This window comes from Rousettus aegyptiacus, unplaced genomic scaffold, assembly GCF_014176215.1.
Source record: "Rousettus aegyptiacus isolate mRouAeg1 unplaced genomic scaffold, mRouAeg1.p scaffold_m13_p_12, whole genome shotgun sequence".
NCBI lineage: Eukaryota > Metazoa > Chordata > Mammalia > Chiroptera > Pteropodidae > Rousettus > Rousettus aegyptiacus.
In genome coordinates this window covers 49,605,160-49,628,794 of record NW_023416287.1, presented here as the reverse complement: position 1 = coordinate 49,628,794, position 23,635 = coordinate 49,605,160, and the positions used below count along the sequence as shown (strand labels likewise).

The window sequence follows — 23,635 nt, the reverse complement described above, 5'->3', positions numbered from 1 at the left end:
GTTCAACCTCAGCTGGGACAAGTATGTAGGATAACTCAATTTTTTCCACTCTGTACAAGTTCACAAATGACCATGAAAGCTTTGCAAATATTGATTTTGGGGTTTCAAATAAATTAATAAGTAGGCAAATTCACAAATACAGTATCTGTAAATAATGAGGATTAATTATATTTCCTGTTAAGCCAAATCCAAAAAAGTTTTTTTTTTTTTCCCCCTAGTTACAGTTGACAGTATTTTATTAGTTTCAGGTGTATTGCAGAGTGGTTAGACATTTATATAATTTGCAAAGTGATCCCACCTATAGTCCAGTACCCATCTGACACTATACATAATTTTTTCAATATTATTGACTGTATTCCCTATGCTGTACTTAACATCCTGTGATTATTTTGTAAATGCCGATTTGTACTTCTTAATCCTTTCACCTTTTTCAACTAGTCTCCCAAGCCTCTTCCCATCTGGCAACCATCAGTTTGTTCTCTATATCTATGAATCTATTTCTATTTTGTTTGTTTCTTTTGTTTTTTAGAATCCACATAGAAGCAAAATTATAAAGCATTTATTTTTGTCTGTCTGACTCATTTCACTTAGGTTACTCTCTAGGTCCCTCCATGTTGTTGCAAATGGTAAGATTATATTCTTTTTTATGATCAAGTAATATTCCATTGTACATTTTTACCACCTTATCTTTATCCAGTCATCTATTGATGGACACTTAAGTTGCTTCCATATATAGGCTATTGTAAATAATGCTGCAGCAAACATTGGGATGTATATATCTTTTTGAGTTAGTGTTTTGGATTTCTTCAGATAAATACTCAAAAGTGTAATTGCTGAGTCATAAGATAGTTCTGTTTTTGATATTTTTTTTTAAAATTTGAGGAACCGCCATATGTTTTCTGAAGTGGCTTCACCAATTTGCAATCCCACCAACAGTGCACAAGGGTCCCTTTTTCTCCCCATCCTTGCCAGCACTTCTTTTTTGTTGATTTATTGATGGTAGTCATTCTGACAGATGTGAAATAATATTTCATGGTGGTTTTAATTTGCATTTTTCTGGTGATTAGTGACATTGAACATCTTTTCATATGCCTATTGGCCATCTGTATGTCCTCTTTGGAAAAATGTCAGTTCAGATCCTCTGCTCATTTTTTAATTGTATCATTTGTTTGGTGTTAAGTTGTGTGAGCTCTTCATAAATTTTGGATATTAACCCCTTATTGATGCATCATTGGCCAATCTCTTATTCGGTAGGTTGTCTTTATTTTGTTTGTTCTCTTTGCTGTGCAAAAACTTTTTTCTTCAATGTAGTTTCATTGTTTATTTTTTCTTTTGTTTCCCTTACCTGAGGAGATATATCCAAAAAAAATATTCAAATAAATTAGTGAGTAGACAAATTTACAAATACAGAATCTGCAAATAGGGAGGATTAATTATATTTTCTGTTAAGCCAAATCCAGAATAAGGTTTTAAACAATTAAATAATGTGTTTTGGCAACATCATTCCAGAATAAGATGGGATGGCTCAATGATTCTTCCATACCGATATACTACTTTAGCTTTCGACTTTTCAAATACGATAGTCACCCCTTATTCATGGCTTTGCTTTCTGAGATTTTAGTTACCCATGGTCTCCAGTGGTCTGAAAATTCTAGAACTAAACGATTCATAAATTTTAAATTGTGTATAGTTCTGAGTAACATGATAAAATCTGGAACCTTCCTGCTCAGTCCTGCTGAGGATGTGAATTGTCTCTTTCTTCAGTATATCCACACTGTAGACACTCCCTGCCCACGAGTCACTTTGTAACTGTCTCTGCTATTAGTTATGGGTTGGGAAGAGAAGGAAACACCACATTTGCATAAGTTTTATGTTATAACTGTCCTTTTTTTAAAATAAAATTCTATTTTATTATTAGATTATTGTTGTTAATCTCTCTGTGCCTAATTTATAAATTATAATTTATAAATTAAGCCCTATATATACTATGTTTTTCCTGTACATAGGTATGTATGTACAGGAAAAACATAGTATATATAGGGCTTGGTACTATCCACGGTTTCAGGTATCTACTTCGGGTCTTGAAATGTATCCCCTGCGGGTAACAGGGCTCTTGAAATCTCACAATTTAGATTCAGTTAGAGAGCAAAGATATTTTTTTCTAAAAATGTGTGTATTTCAGTAAAAACAAAGCCATTTAGCTGAAAGCTCACTAATGCCAAAGGACATCATGTCGAATGAGATCTGAGGGTCAAGTCTTAATACTGAAATATTATAAATTTTCAGTAATTCAGTTTATTTATAGAGGATTGGACTGTTAAATAAGTTGTTTTTATTTTTTTAATTTAATTTTTATGCATTGTTTTGAGGTCTATAAAGTAAGTTTCTATGGCTTTGTTTTGATATAGGGTTTTTAAAAACATTGATAATGATTCAACACACTTGAGTGAGCATTTAAAACACCACCTATGTAATATAGTTGAAATAGGTCACACAAGACAGGGAGAGTTTTCTCCGTGCCATTGCTGGAATACAGGACTCCCACACAAAGTACAAGGCATATCATATTTGGCTGTGACAAAGTATTGCTGTTGATAAGTACTTTCTTCTTATCCAGAATAATGGCAGTGCATTGGTGAGCCAAACAGGAAAGTTTTCTCTTAAAGCTAGAGTCTAGATAGCAAGTATTTCATACTTTGTGGGCCAGATTGTCTCTGTGGCAACTATTCAACTCTCCTGTTGTGTGAAAGTTGTCATAGACAATAAGTAAATGAATGAGCATGGCTGTGTTCCATTCAACTTTATTTATGGACATTGAAATTTGAATTTCATAAAATTATTTTCTATCACAAAATTATTAATCTTCTTTTAATGTTCTCCCACCATTGAAAACTATATTAACCATCTTTAGTTTGTGGGAAATACAAAAATAGAAGTTAGGGCAGATTTGGCCTATATGCTGACCCTTATTTTAAATTTTATATTGGTAAAACTATGTCATATAACTGTTGCTTGCATCTATATTTCTAAGTCAAATAAATGATTACAACATTTCTTACATAAATCTGGAAATAAAAAATTTGGAACATACATATATGCATTAATTAATTATATATATGTGTATGTATGTATGATTGTACATTATGTATGTGTGTATTATATGTATATATGTATTATGTGTGTGTATATATATGTGTATATATATATACACACACATATATATATATATATATAGCCTCTTATAACTGATGGTTTAGGCATTTCAGTAATATGAAGAGTCCAGATTTGGAAGTAAAATAGATCTAGAATTATACCCTGACTCTGCAATGTACTAACTGTGTGACCTCAGAAAAATTACTTTATCTTTCTGAATAGGCCTACTTATCCCTCAAAGGGAGTTACTGTTACATACCTAATATGGTTGACTGGGGAAAATCAGACAATATATGTAAAAGATACCTGAGACATAGATGTATCCAATATATAAATGTTTTTTTGAATTATTGAATTTTTTAAAAGAAAAGACTGTGTGGCTCCCTAAGGAGACCCAAGTCTCACTTCTAATATAGATTTTCAATATGTTCTGTTCTGTTTAATAAGCATGGCCACATCCCAGATCAATTTGTTACACCTTTCTTTTTTCTTTTCCAGTGGTGCCATCGGTATTCTTGTGTTATTGTTTCCTCTGACCTCAATCTTTTTGGCCCTAGATGCTGGTAGCATTTTCAGACTCCCACTGGGTTCTGCATACACTTGTTATACTTCACTAGAGCGACACCTGTACTTTCTATAGAGAAGTCTCTTCTTTGACAAAAAGACAAAAATATTTTTTGGTTTTGAAGCTTTCTTCATAACGGCACTGGTTAGAAAGCACGAAGTGGAAAACTGGCCAGATAGCAAGAGTTGCTAAAATCTGTTGTTAAGAAACCTATTTAAGATAGGCCTCATCTTGTGATCTGCTGGTTTTATCTTTTTTGTTTGTTAGAAACAACAAAGTAAATCTCTTAATGGCCAGGTATTAAAATCAAGTTAGTAGTCAAGCTAAGATTCTACAGCACCTAAATTCAGATCTCTTAATTTAATCATATTTATTTCAAAATAGCAAACTTTTCACTTCAAATTATACTTACTTTTGTGGTATGTTTTGGAACATTTATATACTGAGTTATAAACTTGATGAAGCAGCTAATAAAACTTGTACTCATAACAGTCCCTTAACTGAAATTACTAAGAAAGAGCTAGGAAATGGTCTTAAAAAAACCTAATTTCAATTTTTTGAAAGAAACATTGAAGTTATTGCTTCAAACTTGTAACACATAACCCATCTTCTAATGTATAAACCTAAATGTATCATATAAAAATGTATTTATATATTATATGTAATATATAAATAAACTATATTTGTGTTTGAATATGTGTAGAGATAAACACACAACTATATCTGTAAAGATTGTTTTCTTCCTTTTGTCTCTGCGATTAGCTACAAGTCAGTGCTGGAACCTGTCAAGTTTAGAAGTTTACTTTCGAAAGTTTGTTATGAACTAAAAAGAGCAATCCATTATTCTCTTAGTGTATTTATTATCGGATGCTTTCTTTCTTTGCTTCTTGGTATTCCAGTTGGACTGAGAGGAGCAAAGGGTTTCAGAAATAAGCATGTGTTTAATTCATTTGTCGAGGCCTCGTTGGTAAGTTACCTTGCTGGGAAATTTGGAGAACACTGTCTAATTGCAGTGTTTGTCTCTAGTCTGGTCGAGACATTGGTTAAGTCCTTGCTTAGGCATCTATGAGTTTATTCTAGTGGGCTGGGACATTAGTTGAAGGAAATTGAGTTAAAGGGCTCTATCATAGGCTTCCTGGTTGGTTTGGTAAGGAAGAGGTGACAGTCCTGTGGCGGAGAAGGATCACAGTCTTATGAGCCCCTTGTTATTTCATCTATCGCTTGGCCATTGCTGTTTGTTCTGTTCTTTATTTTTTTAACAACTAAAAATATCTCTTATTTTTCTACCAACTAAAGCTTAAATTTCATAAAATTGTCTAAGTTTTTTGGATCCCCTAGAGCATGTAAATATTTGGTCATTAAGACTTGGAATCTTTGAGGATTTTGTGATGAATGAAAAAACGGATTCAGAGATTTTAAGGTGGCATTTTAAGTTCTCTAATTTCTTCCCCCTCTTTTCTTTTTCTTTTTCTTTGGTAGGGCCTCTATTATTTTAATAAAATATTGTGCATTAAGTTTGCACATGTCAACTTCAAAAATAAATTCACGTGACCGTGTTTTATATGAAACTATAAAGATTATATTCCATTTTTATGAGAAGCTTCAATCCTTGTAGTTGGTAAAATAAAATGATTTTCTGTTAGGACAATTTAGATAAGAAAAGAGGCCTTTATCTGTTCTGTTCATGATATACTCCAAGTACTTACTTCAGTGCCTGGATTAGAGATGACATTCGGTGAAGCCATAGATTGAATGAATGAAAGAATAAGAGAGAATGAGGGGGAAAAAAAGGGAGGACAGATGGGAGGAAGGGACAATGGATACGGATTTCTGGGTTCAGCTTTCAAAATACCTTTTTCATCACCACAGCGATGGTTTTCTTGGGTAGTTGGTGGTTGTGGGCATCAGCCTGTGCAGTGGCCATTTTCACCAAGGCAGCTGACTGGTTCCTGCACTGCCTACTACTGCTGCCCCCTGCCAGGCACAATATGACTATTACCCAGGGGCCCAGTTTTGGGAGCCTCTGGAAGGCTTTTTTCCTTTACGTGCTCTCAATGTTCATCTGCTTTATGCCCCCTCAATTGTCCTCTTATAGGCTAAAAGTAGAGAGATACAGTTGCAAGAATATCTCAAATGTAGGAATATTCCTCCATCTCTTCCTTTCTCTATATCTTCAGCGAAAAAATAAATTAAATTCATGAACAGGAAGAAGTTCCATTTCATTTTTGTTTTGCCACTGGGCCTCTCCTTCAGCTTGCATGTTTTGTATTTCAATGTGGTGGTACTGTGGCATAGTATCCTCTAGTCTAGCAGGTGTCCCTTGGATGACTTCTTATCTGGGATGCCACCTGAACTCCTCCATTTGGGGTTCTGCTGATTGCTTTTTCCATTTTTAAATTCATCGCACAAACAAATAATGCAGCCCTGGGGTTGAAGTGTTTGTTCAGGCAATGTGTAGTAGCAAAACATCATTCTGTTTGGAATCAGAAAGATTGGATTTAAAGTTATTTCTATGGTAGACTTATTGCATGTTCTTGGGCAAATACTTGTATCTAAATCTCTTTGTTCTTGAAGTATTTAATCCTTGAAGGATTTTTACATGAACTAATAAGATAATGGAGTGATATCTACCCAGTATATGTAATATAAACAGTAACTTATAATTACTTTTTTAAATTGAATTTTTTATGGAAATAGTTGTGGAGTCAGATGCAGTAGTAAACAATACAGATTCTTGCATACACTCACCCAGTTTCTTCTGATGGTAACATTTTGCAAACTTAATGTATATAATACCACACTCAGAATATTGATGTTAAAATCTATAGAACTTTTCAAATTTCTCCAGTTTTATTTGCACTTGTGCATGCATGTGTGTATTTACTTCGATACGTTTTTTTTTTTTAAATTGTGGTAAAATACAAATAACATAAAGTTATTACTTTGACCATTTTTAAGTGTTCAGTTAAGTGTCATTAAATAAATTCACGATGTCGTGCAAGTTTTACCACAATCCATCTCCAGAACTCTTTTCCTTTTATAAAACTGAAACTCTGTACCCCATTAAAATAGTAACTTCCCATTCTCCTTTCTGCTTAGTCCCTGGCAACCACCATTGTACTGTCTGTCTTTATGAATATGACTGCTTAGGTACCTCATATAAGTGAAATCATGCAATATTTGTCTTTTAGTGTCTGGCTTATTTCACTTACCATAAAATCATCAAGGTTCATCCATGTTATAGCATGTGTCAGAATTTTCTTCCTTTTTAAGACTGAATTACACACACACACACACACACTGCATTTTTCTTATCCATTCACCCATCGATGTTCTCTTGGACTGCTTCCATGTTTGATTATTGTGCATCATGCTGCTATGAACCATACATTTTATTACTGAGTAGATTTGTGCATCTTGCCACCACAGTTAAGATCTTAACAGTTCCAACGTGAAGATTGTGCATTTTGTCTCTTTGTAACTACATTCGTCTCCCTCCTGTTTTCTCCCTCCATTCCTAACCCCTGGTAACCACTAATCTGTCCTTCATTTCTAAAATTTTGATATTACACATGTTACATAAATAGAATCATATAGCACATAATCTTTTGTGATTGACTGTTTCACTTAGCATAGTTCTCTGGAGATTCATCCAAGTTGTTGGGTGTATTAATACTTAATTCCTTCTTTTTGCTGAGTAGTAGTCCATGCTGCAAAATCATTTACCATTTGAATGACATCTGTGCTGTTTCCAGTTTTTGGCTATTGTATTAAAACTTCTGTAAACATTTGTGTACAGGTTTGATATGAATAAAAATTTTATTTCTCCAAGAGCACAGTTGCTGGGCTGTGTTTCAAGAGTTCCCATCTTCATATTGCATGAGCCATCTGTGGTGATACAGTTTCCTGCTATGAGTAAATGGAGGTTAAAATAATGGCATGTGGACCTTTTGAATAATAGCCTGAGAATAGATCTCTTTAGACAATGATGTTAAGAAAACTGATAACCTCCTTACGGGTTCTTTGTTCTCCTTTAGCCTCAATTTCTCAGAAGTGGCTCTACCATCTCGAAAAACGTCATTCATTCTGAGAACCTTGGAGCATGTTGCCCTTCTCTTCCCTACTTCTCCCACGATCAAGCAGTTGCTAAAGCCATCTTGATTTTACCGCTGCAGAGATTTTTGTATAATTCTCCTTTGCCTCCTGAATTTCAGCTAGCATAGCCTCTTCTCTATATTATTAACATGATTTCTTTCATGGAATCTCTTCCCTATGTGTAGAGCCTCTGTAACCTGGCCACAGCTGACCTTTATAGCTGTAGGTTCTAATTCTTCTCTTTATGGCCATGTCCACCTCAGGGCCTTTGCACATGCCCTGGATGTAGCCTTGCCCTCTTCACACTGTTAGCTCATTCACATTCAACTACCAGCTTAAATGCCACCTCCTCTTGGCATATGTTCTTCTAATATGCGACTTTTCATAGTACTTATGGTAGTTTTAAATTTTTAATTATATAAAACCTAGGGCCCCACCTAGTTCAGTCTGGTCATAGAGTCCCTGCAAAGAAGTTGACCAAAATATATGTGACCCTAAAGCAATTTAAATCTTAACGTTGCCTCTGGTAATGATTTTAAGCCTCTTTACAAATATTAACTCTTTAACCATGGTTTCCCCGTATCCCCCTTACTAGCTGAGATTTTAAGGTATGGTGCTGTTTGACCCACTCATTCTCATTAACATCCCTGAAAACTGCATTTGGATCTCATTTATCTTAGTAAACTTAGAACCAGGAACATCAATTGGCAGATATTAGGCGCTCCATTAATGTTTGTAGGAAACATGAATGAATAAATGAATGAATAAAACTACCTGCATCTATATAGGAAACGTTTGGGAAGTGTGACAAAATGAATGAGTAATATAAATTTTTCTTAATTTTCCAGGTGATTTTTGAAGTAATAACTTCTGGACGTCAAGGCTACCTCGCTATTGATGAAGTAAAGGTGTTAGGACATCCATGTAGTAAGTTGTCTCACCTTTTAAACATTCGGGTACATACTTGGGAGAATATTTACAGATTAAATGAGAGGATACTAAAACCTGGGGTGCAGTAGTCCTGCCGAGAGGGTTCCCTGACAAGTCCCTAGGTGTTGCTTTGCCAGCCCAAAAGTCCAGAAATATGTATTCTATGTGTGATGTCATTGAATGTATGTATCTAAGTGTATTTAAAATGAAAATCAGAAACGAGGATGAATAGAATACTTTGGTATGCTCAAACATCCTTGCAAAGATTTTTGGATTTTCCTTTTTGAATAGTAGCACAAGTTAAACATTGAGACTCTATGCATTGTGTTCCTAAATCCAGTATGTTTCTGACACTTTCAAACAATATAGCCCCAAACAGGCTTGGGGCCTGGCGAATATAAGAAATCTACCTAAACTACCTGGGGACCCCAAAAATGATCTGTTCTTCATCTTTTATAAATTACTATTTTAAAAAAGGCTAATAGGGGATAAACACACACTTTTCTTTATACTACCCAGTATGAATGAACAATTATTAAAACAGTTTGTCATATTTGTATCCAAACCTTGTTCTTAAGTCAATAAAATATTGCAGATTGCCAGTCCTGATTCTCCCCCACCTTCCCAGGGGCCTGCACAGTGCTGAGCTTACTGTTTCCCCTCTTCACCCAGAAGATTTCTAGTACACAAGCAGCAGAAACAGATGTAGCTGATTTTAGCAGGAAAGCCTTGTATCAAAAGAGAATTAGATGGCAAATAGAATCACTGGGAATATCAGTGATCTAGGCTTTGATAATGGGCAGAACCAAAAGGGGGGATTTGCGGGCATAACCATGGTGACTGCTGTGCCAGACAGGCTGGCCATGAAGACAGGATTGTGGCAGTCTGCTCCTCTAACTGCCTGACCCTTGTAGAGTGACCCTTGCCACCTGCCTGAATGTTCATTACTGTGACTTTGCACCCTCACCCTTGGGCACAAAACCCTGCGTGAGAGTCATGGTAGACAAGCTAAATCGTGTACTCATTCTCCACTAGCCATTGGAGTGAACTAGAAAGGCAAGCTTCAGCTTTTTCAGCTTGTATCATTGGAGCCAGGCCTAGACTTTTACCAAGAAACATACAGTGGGGATTTCCCATCCCAGGATAGAGCTTGGGGAGCTGAGCAACCAGTACACTGTAAATACCTGTGTGTGTGTGTGTGCGTGTGTGTGTGTGTGCATGCATGCGTGTTTGCACATGTGCGCACACATGTACATACACTGTTTCTCATAATCACTATTCATAACAAATAATAAAGTAATGTTCACCTTTTGTAAATTCTAATGAATGGTATCCAGTCGTACAAATTACTCTGTATTCTTTCTCCACCCACTTATCATTACATTTTTTAGGTCTATCCATGATATTCTATCATATGATTATACTACATTTTATTTTTTTATTCTTCTATGAATATTTAGTTCCCCCATGCCCAGTTTTTCTCTGTGGCAAACAATGCTGCCATGAACATCCATGCATTCATCTCTGGGTGCAGTGTGTGAGAGCAGGGTATGTTCTTAGAAGCAGAATTACTGGGATGTGGAGTAGAAACAGTTTTAGTTTTACCAAAATGCTATGAAAAGTATATGAACTAGTTTATATTCCAACCAGCAATGCATGCAAGTTTTATTTTCCCTGTATTCTTGCACAAAATTAATATCATCAGTATCATCAGACTTAAAATCTTTGATCAGCTAGCAGTGGTCCCCAACCTTTTTGGCACCAGGGACCGGTGCTCCTATGAGAATCTAATGCCTGATGATCTGAGGTGGAGCTGGGGTGGTGACACTAGCGCTTGGGAAGGGTTGCAAATACTGATAAAGCTTCCCTTGCTTGCCCACTGCTTACCTCTTGCTGCGTGGCTCAATCCCTAAAAGGCCACACACTGGTACAGGTCTGCAGCCTGGGGCTTCGGGACTCCTGAGGTAAGGGATGGTAGCCTGCTTTATTCTTAGGGTCCCCAGCATTAAAGAGAAACTGGCTAGTTTATGCATTTGGATCACTGTCGATGGTCCCTACCCAAATGCTTGAAAGAAAGGTAATATCTACAATTGTGTTAGAAATATAAACACTGTTTTTATTACATGAATTGAATAGATTATGAGATCACTCCCTGTACTAGTTACAGAGAAGCCCTGTTGGTGGTTATCTGTTGAAGGTATCATGACATAGTCATTTGATTCCATCCAGAGGAATTTTGCTGTCCCTGAAATCTTTATCTGGTTCTTGGAACTTGCCACAACCCTGAAGTTTAAGCAAGGCAGTCATCTTGTTCATTACTAAGGCAGACATTACTTTTGTAGCAGATTGCATTTGCCTTTTCTTCTGTCAGTAAGATTGGTGAATTCAAGAATTTCTCCCCCTTTTTTCTGAAAAGGCAGGAAAATGAACAATACTGTACCTAATTGGAACAGCCGGGCAAATTTAGTTGCTCGTAATTACCTGAGTTGGAAATTGGCCAAATCCTCAGAGTAATAGCCTCAGGCTGGAGAGGACCCATGAGGTCTTCTAATGTGCATAAATGTTCATGGCCTCTGATTCACCTCTTACCAGGAAGTAAAAAAAATCATAAACAGTAATACCACATGCCTACTATGTGCTGAGCACTCCGTTTCTCAGAGCAAACCTCACCACAGGCAGATGTTATTGCTGGGTGCAGATGCAGTGGCCAAGGCCAAGTTTGATTGGGTCTTTTGTTTTGTTCTGTATTCTGGGTTCCTTCTTTTATATCTGGCCATTGGCCAACAAAATAGTTTCTGAGGTAGAGCTCCTCCCATTCCATAGGATTTGAGTCTCTGTCTTTTGTAGTATAAAAAGACTTGATGCTTGTCCTATCAGAGACTCCGGAAGTGTTTCTCCTACAACTTCATTCATTCCTTCCAAACCCAGCTGCCTATTGCCATAGAAAGGTGTTCGCGGTCTCGCCTTTGGAGAATACTGGTGCTATTACTTAATTGGCTTAGCAAACTGCTGCTAGGAGACACAAAATTGCAAAACAGGCTCTGTACCAAGATGATGTATGGTATAATAGGATTTTGAACTATAAGCTTTAAATGGTTTTGATGATAGCTTTTCTGTAGTTATTTTTTTCCTGAATCTCTAAGTTTATGGGGAAAAACATGCAAATGAAGATTTTAAAGAAAGCAATAGTTTGGTCATTAAATTGAAAACTTTACAGGCAATATTTTAATTGATTTTCTATCAAAATTTCTAAATCAATTATTTTGAAATTTTGATACTCATTAAATTTAAATCATAAAGGAACACAAATATTTTATATAGAAAATTATGCTTTCCAAAAAGATGTAAAACTGCTGAATTTTATATACTTCACTTTCAAGGCTCCTGTTTGGATTCATATAGGTTTATGAGTAAGTATTACATTTTTTAAAAAGTAGCTGTTCTGTTATGAGTATACAGTTGCTCATAAAATTGATTTTAATGTAGTGACAGTCAGATGGAGGGTCAGCTTGAAATGTGGAAATGACTGTGGATACAGCAGATCTCTGGCTTAAGACCACTTCTAATGAGCATAGATAATTTTTGTACTTGATATGAACACTAAAATATATATTTTGAATTTAGTTCAATAATCCTAGTAGGAGAAACTGAAGAAGCATTTTATCATCTTCATAATATTGTCTCCTATTTTAAAGTAGGTTATAAACTATGAATATATGAGTATTTCTATTATTACGTTGGGATGCTGATATATATTTTCTTATATCTTATAAGCCATGCAGCATTTTAAGAGGCTTATTGAGATAGAATTTGCATATTATACTATTCACCAATTTAAAGCATGTGATTCAGTGTTTTTTAGTGTATTCAAAGAGTTGTGTAACCATTACCACAATCAATTTTAGAACATTTTCATCACTGCAAAAAGGAACCTGTACCCATTTACAGTTGTTCTCCATTTCCCCAGGGCTCCCAACCCCAGCCCAAGGCAACCGCCAATCTGCTTTCCATCCTGATAGATTTTCTCCCTCTACATTATTTCATTTAAATGCAGGTATTCAGTATATGGTCCTTTTTCTCTGTCTTCTTTCACTTAGCATAGTATTTCATGGTTAATCTATGTCGTAGAGTGAGTCAATACTTCAGTTTTTCTCAAAGCAAAGTAATATTCCATTGTATGGTATACCCCATTTTCTTTATTCATTCATCAATTGATAAACATTCAAGTTGTTTCCAATTTTTGGCTATTGTGAATAATGCTTCTGTGGACATTTATGTACAGGCTTTTGTGCAACATTTGTTTTGAATTATCTTGTGTATATACTTGGGAGTAGAATTGCTGTGTTACCTGGTAACTATGGTTAGCATTTTGAGGAACTGTGAAATTGTTTTTCAAATCACCTGTACCATTTTACATTCTTAAAAGCAGTGTATGAGGGTTCCAATTTTTCAATTTTCTTGCCAATGTTTGTTATTATCTGTCTCTTAATCATAGCCATCCTAATGGGTTTGAAGTGGTATCTCTACGGTTTTGATTCCTTAATGGCTAATAATGTTAAGTATCTTTCATGTGCTTATTGGCCACCTGTATATCTTTTTTAGAGAAATGACTGTTGAAATCCTTTCCCCATTTTCAGTTATTTATTTTGAGTTGTGTTAGTTATATACATAGATACAAGTCTCTTATTAGATACATATATGATTTGAAGATATTTTCCTCCAAATTGTGGGTTTTATTTTTTACTTCCTTGATGATATTTTTTGCAGTACAAAGTTCTTAATTTTGATAAAGTCCAATCTTCTATTTTTTCTTTTGTCGTTTATGCCACTTCTGTCATTTTCTGTTGTATCTAAGAATGTGTTGCCTAATTCAAGATCATAAAGGTTTACTACTATAATTTCTTTTAAGAATTTTAGTTTCAACCTACATATCAGTCTCTGATCTATTTTGAGTTAATATTTGTATATGATTTAAGGAAATGATACAACTTCATTCTTTTTGCATTCCAGCACCATCTGTTGAAAGACTATCCTTTCCCTCGTTAAACTACTTTGGCATCTTTGCTGAAAATCAATTGACAGTAAATACAAAAGTTTATTTCTGGACACCCAATTTCATTCTGTTAATCTATGTCTGTCTTTTTGCCAGCACCACACTGTCTTGATTATTGTAACTTTGTAGTAAATTTGAAATGGGGATCGGTGAATCCTTTTACTTTAAAAAAATATATATTGTTTTGTCTTTTCTGGATCCCTTGTATTTCCATATGTATCTTAGGATAAACTGGTCAATTTCAACCAAAAATCAAGCTGATATACTAACAGGAACTGTGCTAAATTTGGAGACCACTTTAGGTTGGAGGGTTATTGTCGTCTTAACAATAGTAGGTATTCTTATCCATGAACATGGGCTGTCTTTCCTTTTATTAAGGTTTTTAAGAAATTTCCTTTCATCGTGTTTATAGTTTACAGTGTACAAACTTTGTACTTCTTTTGTTAAATTTATTTCTAGGCATTTTATTTTGATGATATTATAAATGGAATTGTTTTCTTAATTTAATTGTTGGATTCATTGCAAGTGTATAGAAATACAATTGATTTTTTTATTATATTGATCAATATTCTGAGACCTTGTTGAACTTATTTATAAGATCTAATTGTTTTTTGTGGATCCTTAGGATTTTTTCCATACAAGACCATGTCATCTGCAAGTAGAGATGGTTTTACATCCTATTTTTCAATCAACATGTCTTTTATTCTTTTTTTTTTTTTTTTTTGCCTAATTGTCACGGCTAGAATCTCCAATACAGTGTTGATTGGAAGTGGAAAAAATAGGCATCCTTGTCTTGTTCCTGATCTCAGGAGGAAAGCTTTCAGTCTTTTACTGATGTGGGATGTTACCTGTGATTTGGTTTTTTTGTAGATACTCAAATAAGGAAAGAGGTTCTCTTTTATTCCTGCTTTGTTGAGTGTTGTCTGTTTGTTTTGTTTTGTTTATCATGAAAGGATGTTAGAACTTAGCAAATACGTTAATACTTTTTTTTTTTGTCTTTGTAGGGGAGGATAAAGTTTCCTTCACCCTCTTAGGGTCCCTGGCTACGAGTGAAAATTAAACTGACAAAGACAGATTAACAGGAGAAAAACATATAAATTTATTTAATATACCTTTTTCATGATATGAAAGCCTTATTAAGAAATGAAGACCCGAAGAAACAATTAGACCTGAGTATTTTTATTCTAGTTATGATGAAGAGTGTACAGTCCAGGTTAAAGAGTAATGACATAAGTGTAGTAAACTAAAGGAAAGTTAGTAAGACATGTTTGCTTGGATTCTTCTTGGTGTCCTTTTGTTTTTGGAGATAAGAAGTCTTCTTTCCTCCAGGTATAGGTAGAGCATCTTTCACATAAGGGTTTTATGACCTGTTTCAAGGGAAATGTAGAGAAGGTCAGGGTGACCTTCTTGCTCTGCCATTTTCCTCAAACTCCTTCAACTTAAAATATTCAATATACCAAGTGCCATATTTTAGGATAGTATATCCTGAACCCCATTATCTATCAGATTATCATGTGGTTTTCGTCTTTATTCTGTTTGTGGGGTGTATTATATTGATTCATTTTTGAAGTTAAGTCAACCTAGCATTCTTAGGGTAAATCCCACTTGATTATAGTGTATAATCTTTTATATGTTGTCATATAACACGTGAAATGATGCCTTGAATTCTGAAATCTAAAGATTACACAGAATTATACTATTATTTTTCTGCTAATTTAAAAATATAATAATATAATGCAAAAGATTTTAAAAAAACCTTATAAACCCATGTGCCAAATATTATATAAAATGAATATAAAATACAAGACTATTCTGTATTACTACTTTGCAATATGAAATAAGTCACCAGTTTCTTTAAATATTTAAGAAATGCTGAGTTCAAACTATGGCATTCCTAGGTTCAAAATTATTCTTATGTTCTAAAACAAAATTATTTTTTTCACTCATTGAATTATTCACATACCCAAACATTGCTTGTCTGCTTCCAAATTTAGACTTTATTATGAATAAATTAAACAGTGTGATTAAAATAAGAATAACAGTGACAAATAATAAATTAGAATTGTTTTTTGAATTACATTCTGTTGAATAAAGACACATCCACATGGTTTGGTTAAGAGATGCATAGGACTCAGAACTGACATTTCATTTTAAACACATAGGAATTTAACTTGGATTTTTCTCCAAAGAAATATTCTTTTTCAAGGTATGGATGATTTATAAAACTCATTTGTATATAATGCTAACTTATTTTTTCATGATAAGAATATTGATCTTCTTTTTCCTCTTGAAACATTACACCATTAAAATCCATTCTAACTTTCAAGCAAAACAAAACAAAACAAAACAAAACAACAACAAAAAAAACAGGTTAAGAGCAAAGCTTCTTGCTTCTATCAGAAGAATTACTTGACTTCCTTGGCCCCATAACCTTATTCATATAATGGAATGATGATAATAATAATGCTTTCCTCACAGAGTAAATGTAGAAATTAAATGAGTTAATGTACATAAGGAATTTAGAATAATGCTTAGTACATTCAAAGAGCTCAGTAAATGTTTGCTGTTGGTTGTTGTTGTTATTATTAGGCACTATATCCTGATAGATCTACTAAAATGAATTAGCTGCAGATTCTAACCCTAAAACTAAATTGATTGATTTCTTAGATGGAATAATCTAGCAATGTCCATTTACGATTTTTTAAATGTTTGCAAATATATTGTTGTTCAGTATTGAGTAGGAAGTACCAGGCTGTTCTTTTTGGCAGAAGTTGGTTTTCTTGTTTGTGCTGGTATGCTACACCAATAGAGAGAAATGTTGACTGTTTATTTTGGCAGTTGGGCATGCCTACAGTAAATGCTATTACATTAAAATGTAAATGAAAGTTAAAAAGGGATATGACATAGTCCTCTTTTTTCCCACTTCAGTTTACACTTTGATCTCACAAATTATTGTTCTCTGATTTTGTTGTTAGTATTCTGATGCAGACTTTGAAGAATCAATAATATGAAACATTTACAAAAAGATTTGCATCTTGGTCAATGCTAATTTCTGACTTTGGAATCAAAGGCTAATTTGAGATTAGTTACTGCCCCCAAATCTCAATTCTTTGAAAAACTGTTTTCTTAGTGACAAACAAGAGAATATGGCAGAAATGAGAAAATAGGAGAGGTATACTAAAAACCCATTTGATATTCATGGAAGATAGTTTTTAGAACTCCTGCAGCTTTTAGAAGAAAGCTGGCATAGCATTTTGAAAGGGTATCCAGGAGACAAATGGGACTATAAATTTGGAGAGAGAGAAATTTTTCTTTTTGAATACGGGATAGATTGAAATTTTCCACTCTAACGGTGCTCTACCTGGTGTTACAATTAAGGTAGTTTGGCAAGGTTCAGAGCATACAGCTCAGCATGGGCTCAGAACTTTTCTGGCTGTAGAGCTCTTTTTCTTGGGATCTTTTCCAGTTTCCAGTGATAAATCAGTTATTTTAAATAGTAATGAATATTTTTTGAGGCTAAGTACCAGGCATGCAGTATGCCTTCCCAGCATCATCTTATATAATCTTTATCCCAATCCTATGATGTAGGTACTTTTTCAAATCCCTATTTTCCAAGTTAAAAAAAAATCCACTAAGGCTTCATTTTAGGAATGTTTGCTCCCATTCAGATGTAGTAAGAGGCTATCTTTCATTTGGGTCAGTTTTCTTGCATTTGAAAATGATAATTTGATTATAAAAGTGTTTACACTTAATATGTTTGCATGTTTTTATCTCGTTTCCATTTGCAGTCTGGCTTTTTTTTTTTTATCTTAGCCAGAGTATTTTTTTCTGGCAGTCCTTTCTCAACCAAGCAATACTGTCTCCCCAACCATAGACCATCAATCTATTGCAGAGACGGGCCCTCCCCCAAATATAATTTGAAGAGAGATATAAATTCCTTAGACTCAACCTCACTGTGTACGTAATATACACTGGCAGTCTTTGAGAAAGCCAAATTGAAGATCAAAACAATTCTAAAGGAGAAATAATAACTTTCATTCTGTGCAACATGTCTTTATTAAGAGTGGAATGAACACAGAAAATCATATCTTTGACCTTCAAATTAAAAGTGTAAGTTATATCCTAATAGACAATCCCCTACAGACAGTTGGTATTAAGAGATTGTATTGATAAATGAGTTTTACTGTCTTGCTCTTTGGTTCAGGTAGACAGTGTTAGAAACAGGGACTTTTAGAAGAAGTCTTCCCAGGGAGTACTTTCTGTGCGTCAACAGGCTGATAGCAAAATCAGTGACAACCCCGATATTCAAATTATTTATTATTGCTAACTTAGCTGATAGAGTAGAATACATATCTTTCATAAGTTTATCAAGAAATTTTATAGAAATTAATACTGGTGTTTTGAGGGGATGATGAAGATCCTCTTATACCCTGCTGGTAGAAATGCAAATTGTTATGCACTTTAAGGAAATTGGTTTGGCAATTTGTGTCAAAAGCCTTTTTAAAATGCATATTTTTGTCTTAGTAATTTGATTTCTAAAAATTTATCTCAAGGAAAAAACAAAAAGTCTACACGATGATTTAATTATGAAAACTTTTACCTTGGCATTATGTATAAAAACTCAAATGTCTAACAACATTAAACTTTCATATGTCCGTGTATTGAGCACTGGGATTTCTCAGCCTTGACACTATTGACATTTTGAACCTGATTACTCTTTTCTGTGCTGTCTTGTGCATTGTAGGATGTTTAACACCATCCCTGGCCCCTGCCCACTAGATACCAGTAGTACCCCCACATTCCCCACAACAAAAATGTCTCCAGACATTGTCAAACGTCCCTTGGGAAGGAGCAACATTGCCCATGACTGAGAACCATTAACATATATTAGGCAGACTTTCAAATAGTTAAATGAATATTTACTAAGGGAAAATGCTGATGATATCTTGTTAAAAAGAAAGGTGCATGGTTGCCACTAAAAGGTAAAAAGATATCAATAGACCAGTTTTAGAGGATGTAAAGTTTCTTTAATAGCAGAGGATTGCCCTGACAATGTTGTGCAAAGCTAAATACTCACACTAGATCAGGTGCTGGAAGCGTTCCTTTTTTTTGATTCCCATGGGAATTTTTTCCCTTCACCTCCTGCCTCCCATTTCTACCCCATTTTCTGTTGTTCTCATGATTTGGCTTTTCATCTTCCTCCTTATCTAGTGTAAGTAAATAATTTGTATGAACATTCATAAATCTACTCTGAGCCTAGATTCATCAAAGTTTAATTTTCCAGCCTCCCTAAAGAGGCCCAAGCTTAAGGTCAACATGCTATGTGTCTCTTCCACAGGTTACAGGATGCTTTTCATTTAAAAAAAAAGTTAAGAGTCCAGAAATGCATGCACATTTCAAAAGTTGCTTCTTAGAGATAAATTTATATATGATTAAAAATTATTTACTTCTCTTTTTAATGTTTATTATTGAAATTATTTCCTAAAACTAAAAAATAAATGATTTAAATCATAAATTTTAGGAGAAAGAAATTGATTTCAAATATCTTGAACATCTTTTAATATATTAGTCATAATTAGTAGGAGTATTATGTAAATGAAGACAGTCTTAAGTAAGTTGTTTCAGGAAGCCATTCAAATTTGGGGGAAAATATATTATTTCTCAGACAGTTCAGAAACATGCTATAATATTAAAAGAAAAGAAAGCTATATGGATAGCTTACTTTTGTTTTTCCAAAATACTCTCCTAACATACATATAAGGTTTGAAATTCATTTTTTGTCAATGATTTTAGTCCATTGGAAGCTTACTCTAGATGTTCCAGACTAAATGAATTTTAGCTTTCCCCATGTGCCCCTCAGAAAGTAGGGAGGCCTTTGAAAGGCTACAGATTTCTTTCTAATGATTATAGCATGAAGGGAAAGGTTCCTGTAGGAAAGCAAACCTTCCCTGCATTTCTGCACCTATAGGAGAGGTGGATGCACAGCTCTTTTGTTTCCATAACATCTTGATGGCCCTTCTGGCCTGAGAAAAGTTAAGAGAACTCAGTTTTGATGCATAAGAAAAGCAAGAGGGATTTTGAGTATTTTGGAAGCCTGAGAAGTTTTCAGGGAATGGAGAAAAAGGAAGGAGAAGGAGTCGTAGATGGGATGAAGGGTAGGGAGCCAAGGCCTAAGACATACATGAGTAGCACATGGAAATTTTGCAGTGGTTTTAAGGAAGACTTAATTTTTACATTTTAGTAACTTAACTTAATGGGGGTATACTAGGGATGGTCCTGAAACTATAAAAAACTCTTCAGCACGAACTCAAAACTGGCCCTGGGGTAAAACTGCAGAATAACAGCCTCAGGTTTAACACTTCATTAAACCCAGTTATCATGAAAGATGGCTACACACCCAAATATCTTGTGTTAGAGACCCAACTTGTTATATTGACTGGCAGCAAAAGGGAAGCAGAATTAGGAGACCATGAGGTGGACAAGAGAGGGCAACATTTGTGAGATGTCCTGCTATCTGAGTATGTGGGATAACTTAAGAGTTCAGAAATTCAGAGGAATATGGAAGTGGGGGGAGGGTGGCCAATGTATGTAGGAGCCAGCTTGAGAGATTTAAGTTTTTTCAAAGGAACCATTGAAGTTCTAACTTATCCTCAATAAAGTCATGGCCACAAGAAATGAAGTGGACAGAAGTAGCACCATACTGGCAGAACACATAGTCGGCAGGGATTTGAGAAGAGGGGACTTTAGTTGACTGAGCACTTGTCATGACAGGAGTAGGATCAAGAAGGGACAACAGAGAGGCCTCGAAACCAAAACCAGCCCAATAAGCACTAAACAAAGAAGCCTGGAACTCTAACCCAGCTTCAGAGACTGGACTCATTCCAAATGTGACTCAAACAATAAGCTTTTTAATAATTTAACCATGGATGCAAGAGGTGGCCACAAAGAGGGTTCAGAAGATGCAGCCTCCATACCCAAAGATAGCCAAGGAGAAAGAAGGCAGGTATCCCACTGCCACAGACAGAGCACTACCAAAGCAATGGAAGAGGATGTGACAAGGGCCCTTATGGCCTGGTATCCTTTATTTAGACTTGAATGAAGCATCTAAGAACTGGCAGCGTCAGTAGGACACCAGTCACAAAAGGAGTGCCCAGGCTACCCACAGTTCTGCCACCAATAGCAAATTCTTCCTCCAGAAATGTCTTCTTCACTAGCCAGCTCATACTATGTCTGTCAGTCTAAGTGTTAAGAAAACTTTCTTTATCTCTAAGGTAACTTGCCTCTCCATAGTTTCTGCATATTGTGTCCATCTCACAAAATTTGAAGTCAGCTATCATTCTCAATTTCTGCTATCCTTCCCCTGTGCCCCAGTTTTTCCTTCACTAGACTAAAGGGTCCACTTTTACCCCATTTCCTGTTTGTCCAAGAATACCTGCCAGTGGCGCTTGCAGCTACAGCGTTTACCCCAAGATAACTTGCAGATTATAGTCTTAACATTACCCCAAAAGTTTGCCATACATCTCACATGCTTTTCAGAGAATAACATCAAAACAGGACTGATGAATTTGGGACAGTCTGTCTGAACAGAAAACAGATGCCAAATGATCTGAAAAAAAAAAAAAAGGCAAAAGGGTTGCCTGTAGCCAGATTCTGTGGTGAACTTATGGCACTGAAATGATTTGACAAGAAGGAGGTGACAATGTTGCCAGCATTCCACAATGGTACAGTGATTGAAGTAGACAACAGAAATGGCAAGAAAACTAAGAAGCCATGTGTCGTTGTGGATTTAAACAAGAATATGGGAGCAGTGGACTTGGTTGATTAGACTCTCACTTCTTATCCAACTGAGAGCAAAAGGCACAAGTTTTGGTCTGACATTCTTTAGCCACCTTCTAAACATTACAGTGCTGAACTACTACACCCTGTTGAGGACAATTCTGAACACACAATCAGCCATGTAAGCTTCAGACTGATGCTGATTCAAAGAATGCTGGAAAAGCATCAGAAGCCAGGACAGCAACATCTTTGAGGTTGTCCGTGCTCTGATGATGTCACACCTCTTCAGTTGTCTGGAAGACCTCTTCCCAAGAGTGTACCACCAACATCAGGAGACAGAATCCAACTGGTTGCTGCAGTTTGCTGCTGGAACATCCACAAGGATGGCAAGAAGACCCGGAGAGAAACATGATATTTTTGAGCAGAATGTGATGTTCCACTTTATATCATTCCATGCTTTGAAAATTACTACTTGGAAAAAAATTGTTAAATACCGATCATCATATATATTTCTATTAAATTAGTAGTAGAGACAATTTCTGTTTAAAAATAATTTGAAAAACAGTTTTTATATTTTATTTTCACATTGAAAACCAGTCAGATATGCTTCAGCCTCAAAGAGCATGTTTCTTTAAAATTAAATTAACACTGGTAGAGACCTGTACCTTTTTTTCTAAGTAGAAATGGGTCAAAAAACTTGTTCTTCATAGGACAACAGTTCCCTGTAGTATTTATCACTCTCTGACCACACCTGACTTATCAGCGTTCGTCTTGGTGTGACTGTAGATGTGGACTCTGGGTCTGGGACAGAGCTGACCATGTGGGCTATAGTGGCTCTTGTGTTCCCTGGTCTAGATGCCCTTTGTCTGGAGTGCAGTGTGATGTCAGATTTGACTTCGGAGGGGCCTTGCTGCTCTTGCAGGGCCACAGAATTGACCAAAGTGGCTACAAGACTCATAATAATCAAGAACTTCCCTTGTGGCTGCCAGGAGTGTAGACAGTAAGATTTTTTCACAGGTGCCTTGTTTGTAAGAACCTCAGAAATGCTGTTTTCTGTTTTGTTGTGTATGTGTGTTTTTGTTGTTGTTGTTGTTGTTGTTGTTGTTGTTGTTGTTGTTGTTTTTTAGTGAGAGCACTGGGCATATGGCTTGGGGAGTTTTCTGGGTTGTTGACCCTATGGAGGTAGAAGACAGCCACCACAGAAAATCTGAAAAGAGAAATGTGCCAAGGTGCCAAGTTCTAGTTCTGGGACAAATCTCATTCGGGGACAGGGCGGCAAGGAGTGGGGGCAATGGGGAGCACAAAGAAGAATGAACAAAAGAAAGAACTGCAGGAACATGACTCTGAAAGTTTATTTTAAAAGTTTTTTGCTGGAAGATGCGATCTGAGGAGAGCAATTTTAGTAGAAGGCTGTGATGGTGAGTAAGTGAGAGATCCCTTAAAAAGAGGACTACTGGTGGCTCAGGATCTGTGGCAGGAAGTGGATCTAACAGTTCTGTAAGGGGATAGCAATATGGGGGAGGGAGGGAGAGAGGGGGAGAGAGAGAGAGAGAGAGAGAGAGAGTGTGTGTGTGTCCCCGTCTGTCTGTCTGTTCATCCGTGTCCATCCCCTGAAAGATTGCAAAGCATAAGTTGCTCTGACCAGCTACCTTAGAATGCCTGTGAAGTAGCTAAAATCTACTGTCATATAAATGCACTGGCAAACAGAGGAATCTTCATTTCCATTGTTTTCCTTCTTTTTCCTGATGGTGTGTACAAAGCATACTTGCAGTGTCCAAGTGGCCAGGGGGTATACTTAGAATTATTTTATAGGGGAAAAACAGTTGGAAAAGTTTCCAATTGATGACTTTTGTATTATATTAGACATAGTGTGTTAGATTAGAAGAAAAGGAATACTCAGTTTTGTTTAAATTTCATTGATAAGAAAACAGCTTTTCAGCTTCCAATGTAGTCCTATAAATTTAGTAAAATGTCAAATTCTTAATGATCTCTGTTAATGTTGAGGATCTCCGAATAGGTAAATCTAAAACAATAATTGTTAACAAATTTTCATATAGTAAAAG

At 35.5% G+C, this 23,635-nt stretch overlaps 1 protein-coding gene across 7 annotated transcripts in view; it reads left to right on the top strand.

Annotated features, from left to right (window-relative positions):
* PTPRM (protein tyrosine phosphatase receptor type M) overlaps positions 1 to 23,635 on the top strand; it is a 691,775-nt gene that overhangs the window by 269,577 nt on the left and 398,563 nt on the right. For all 7 annotated transcript variants that reach the window (XM_016120972.2, XM_036229038.1, XM_016120973.2 and 4 more), the window contains exon 4: positions 8,662 to 8,740. In XM_016120972.2, coding sequence (XP_015976458.1) covers positions 8,662 to 8,740 — 79 coding nt within the window. The remainder of the gene's footprint in view (positions 1 to 8,661; positions 8,741 to 23,635) is intronic.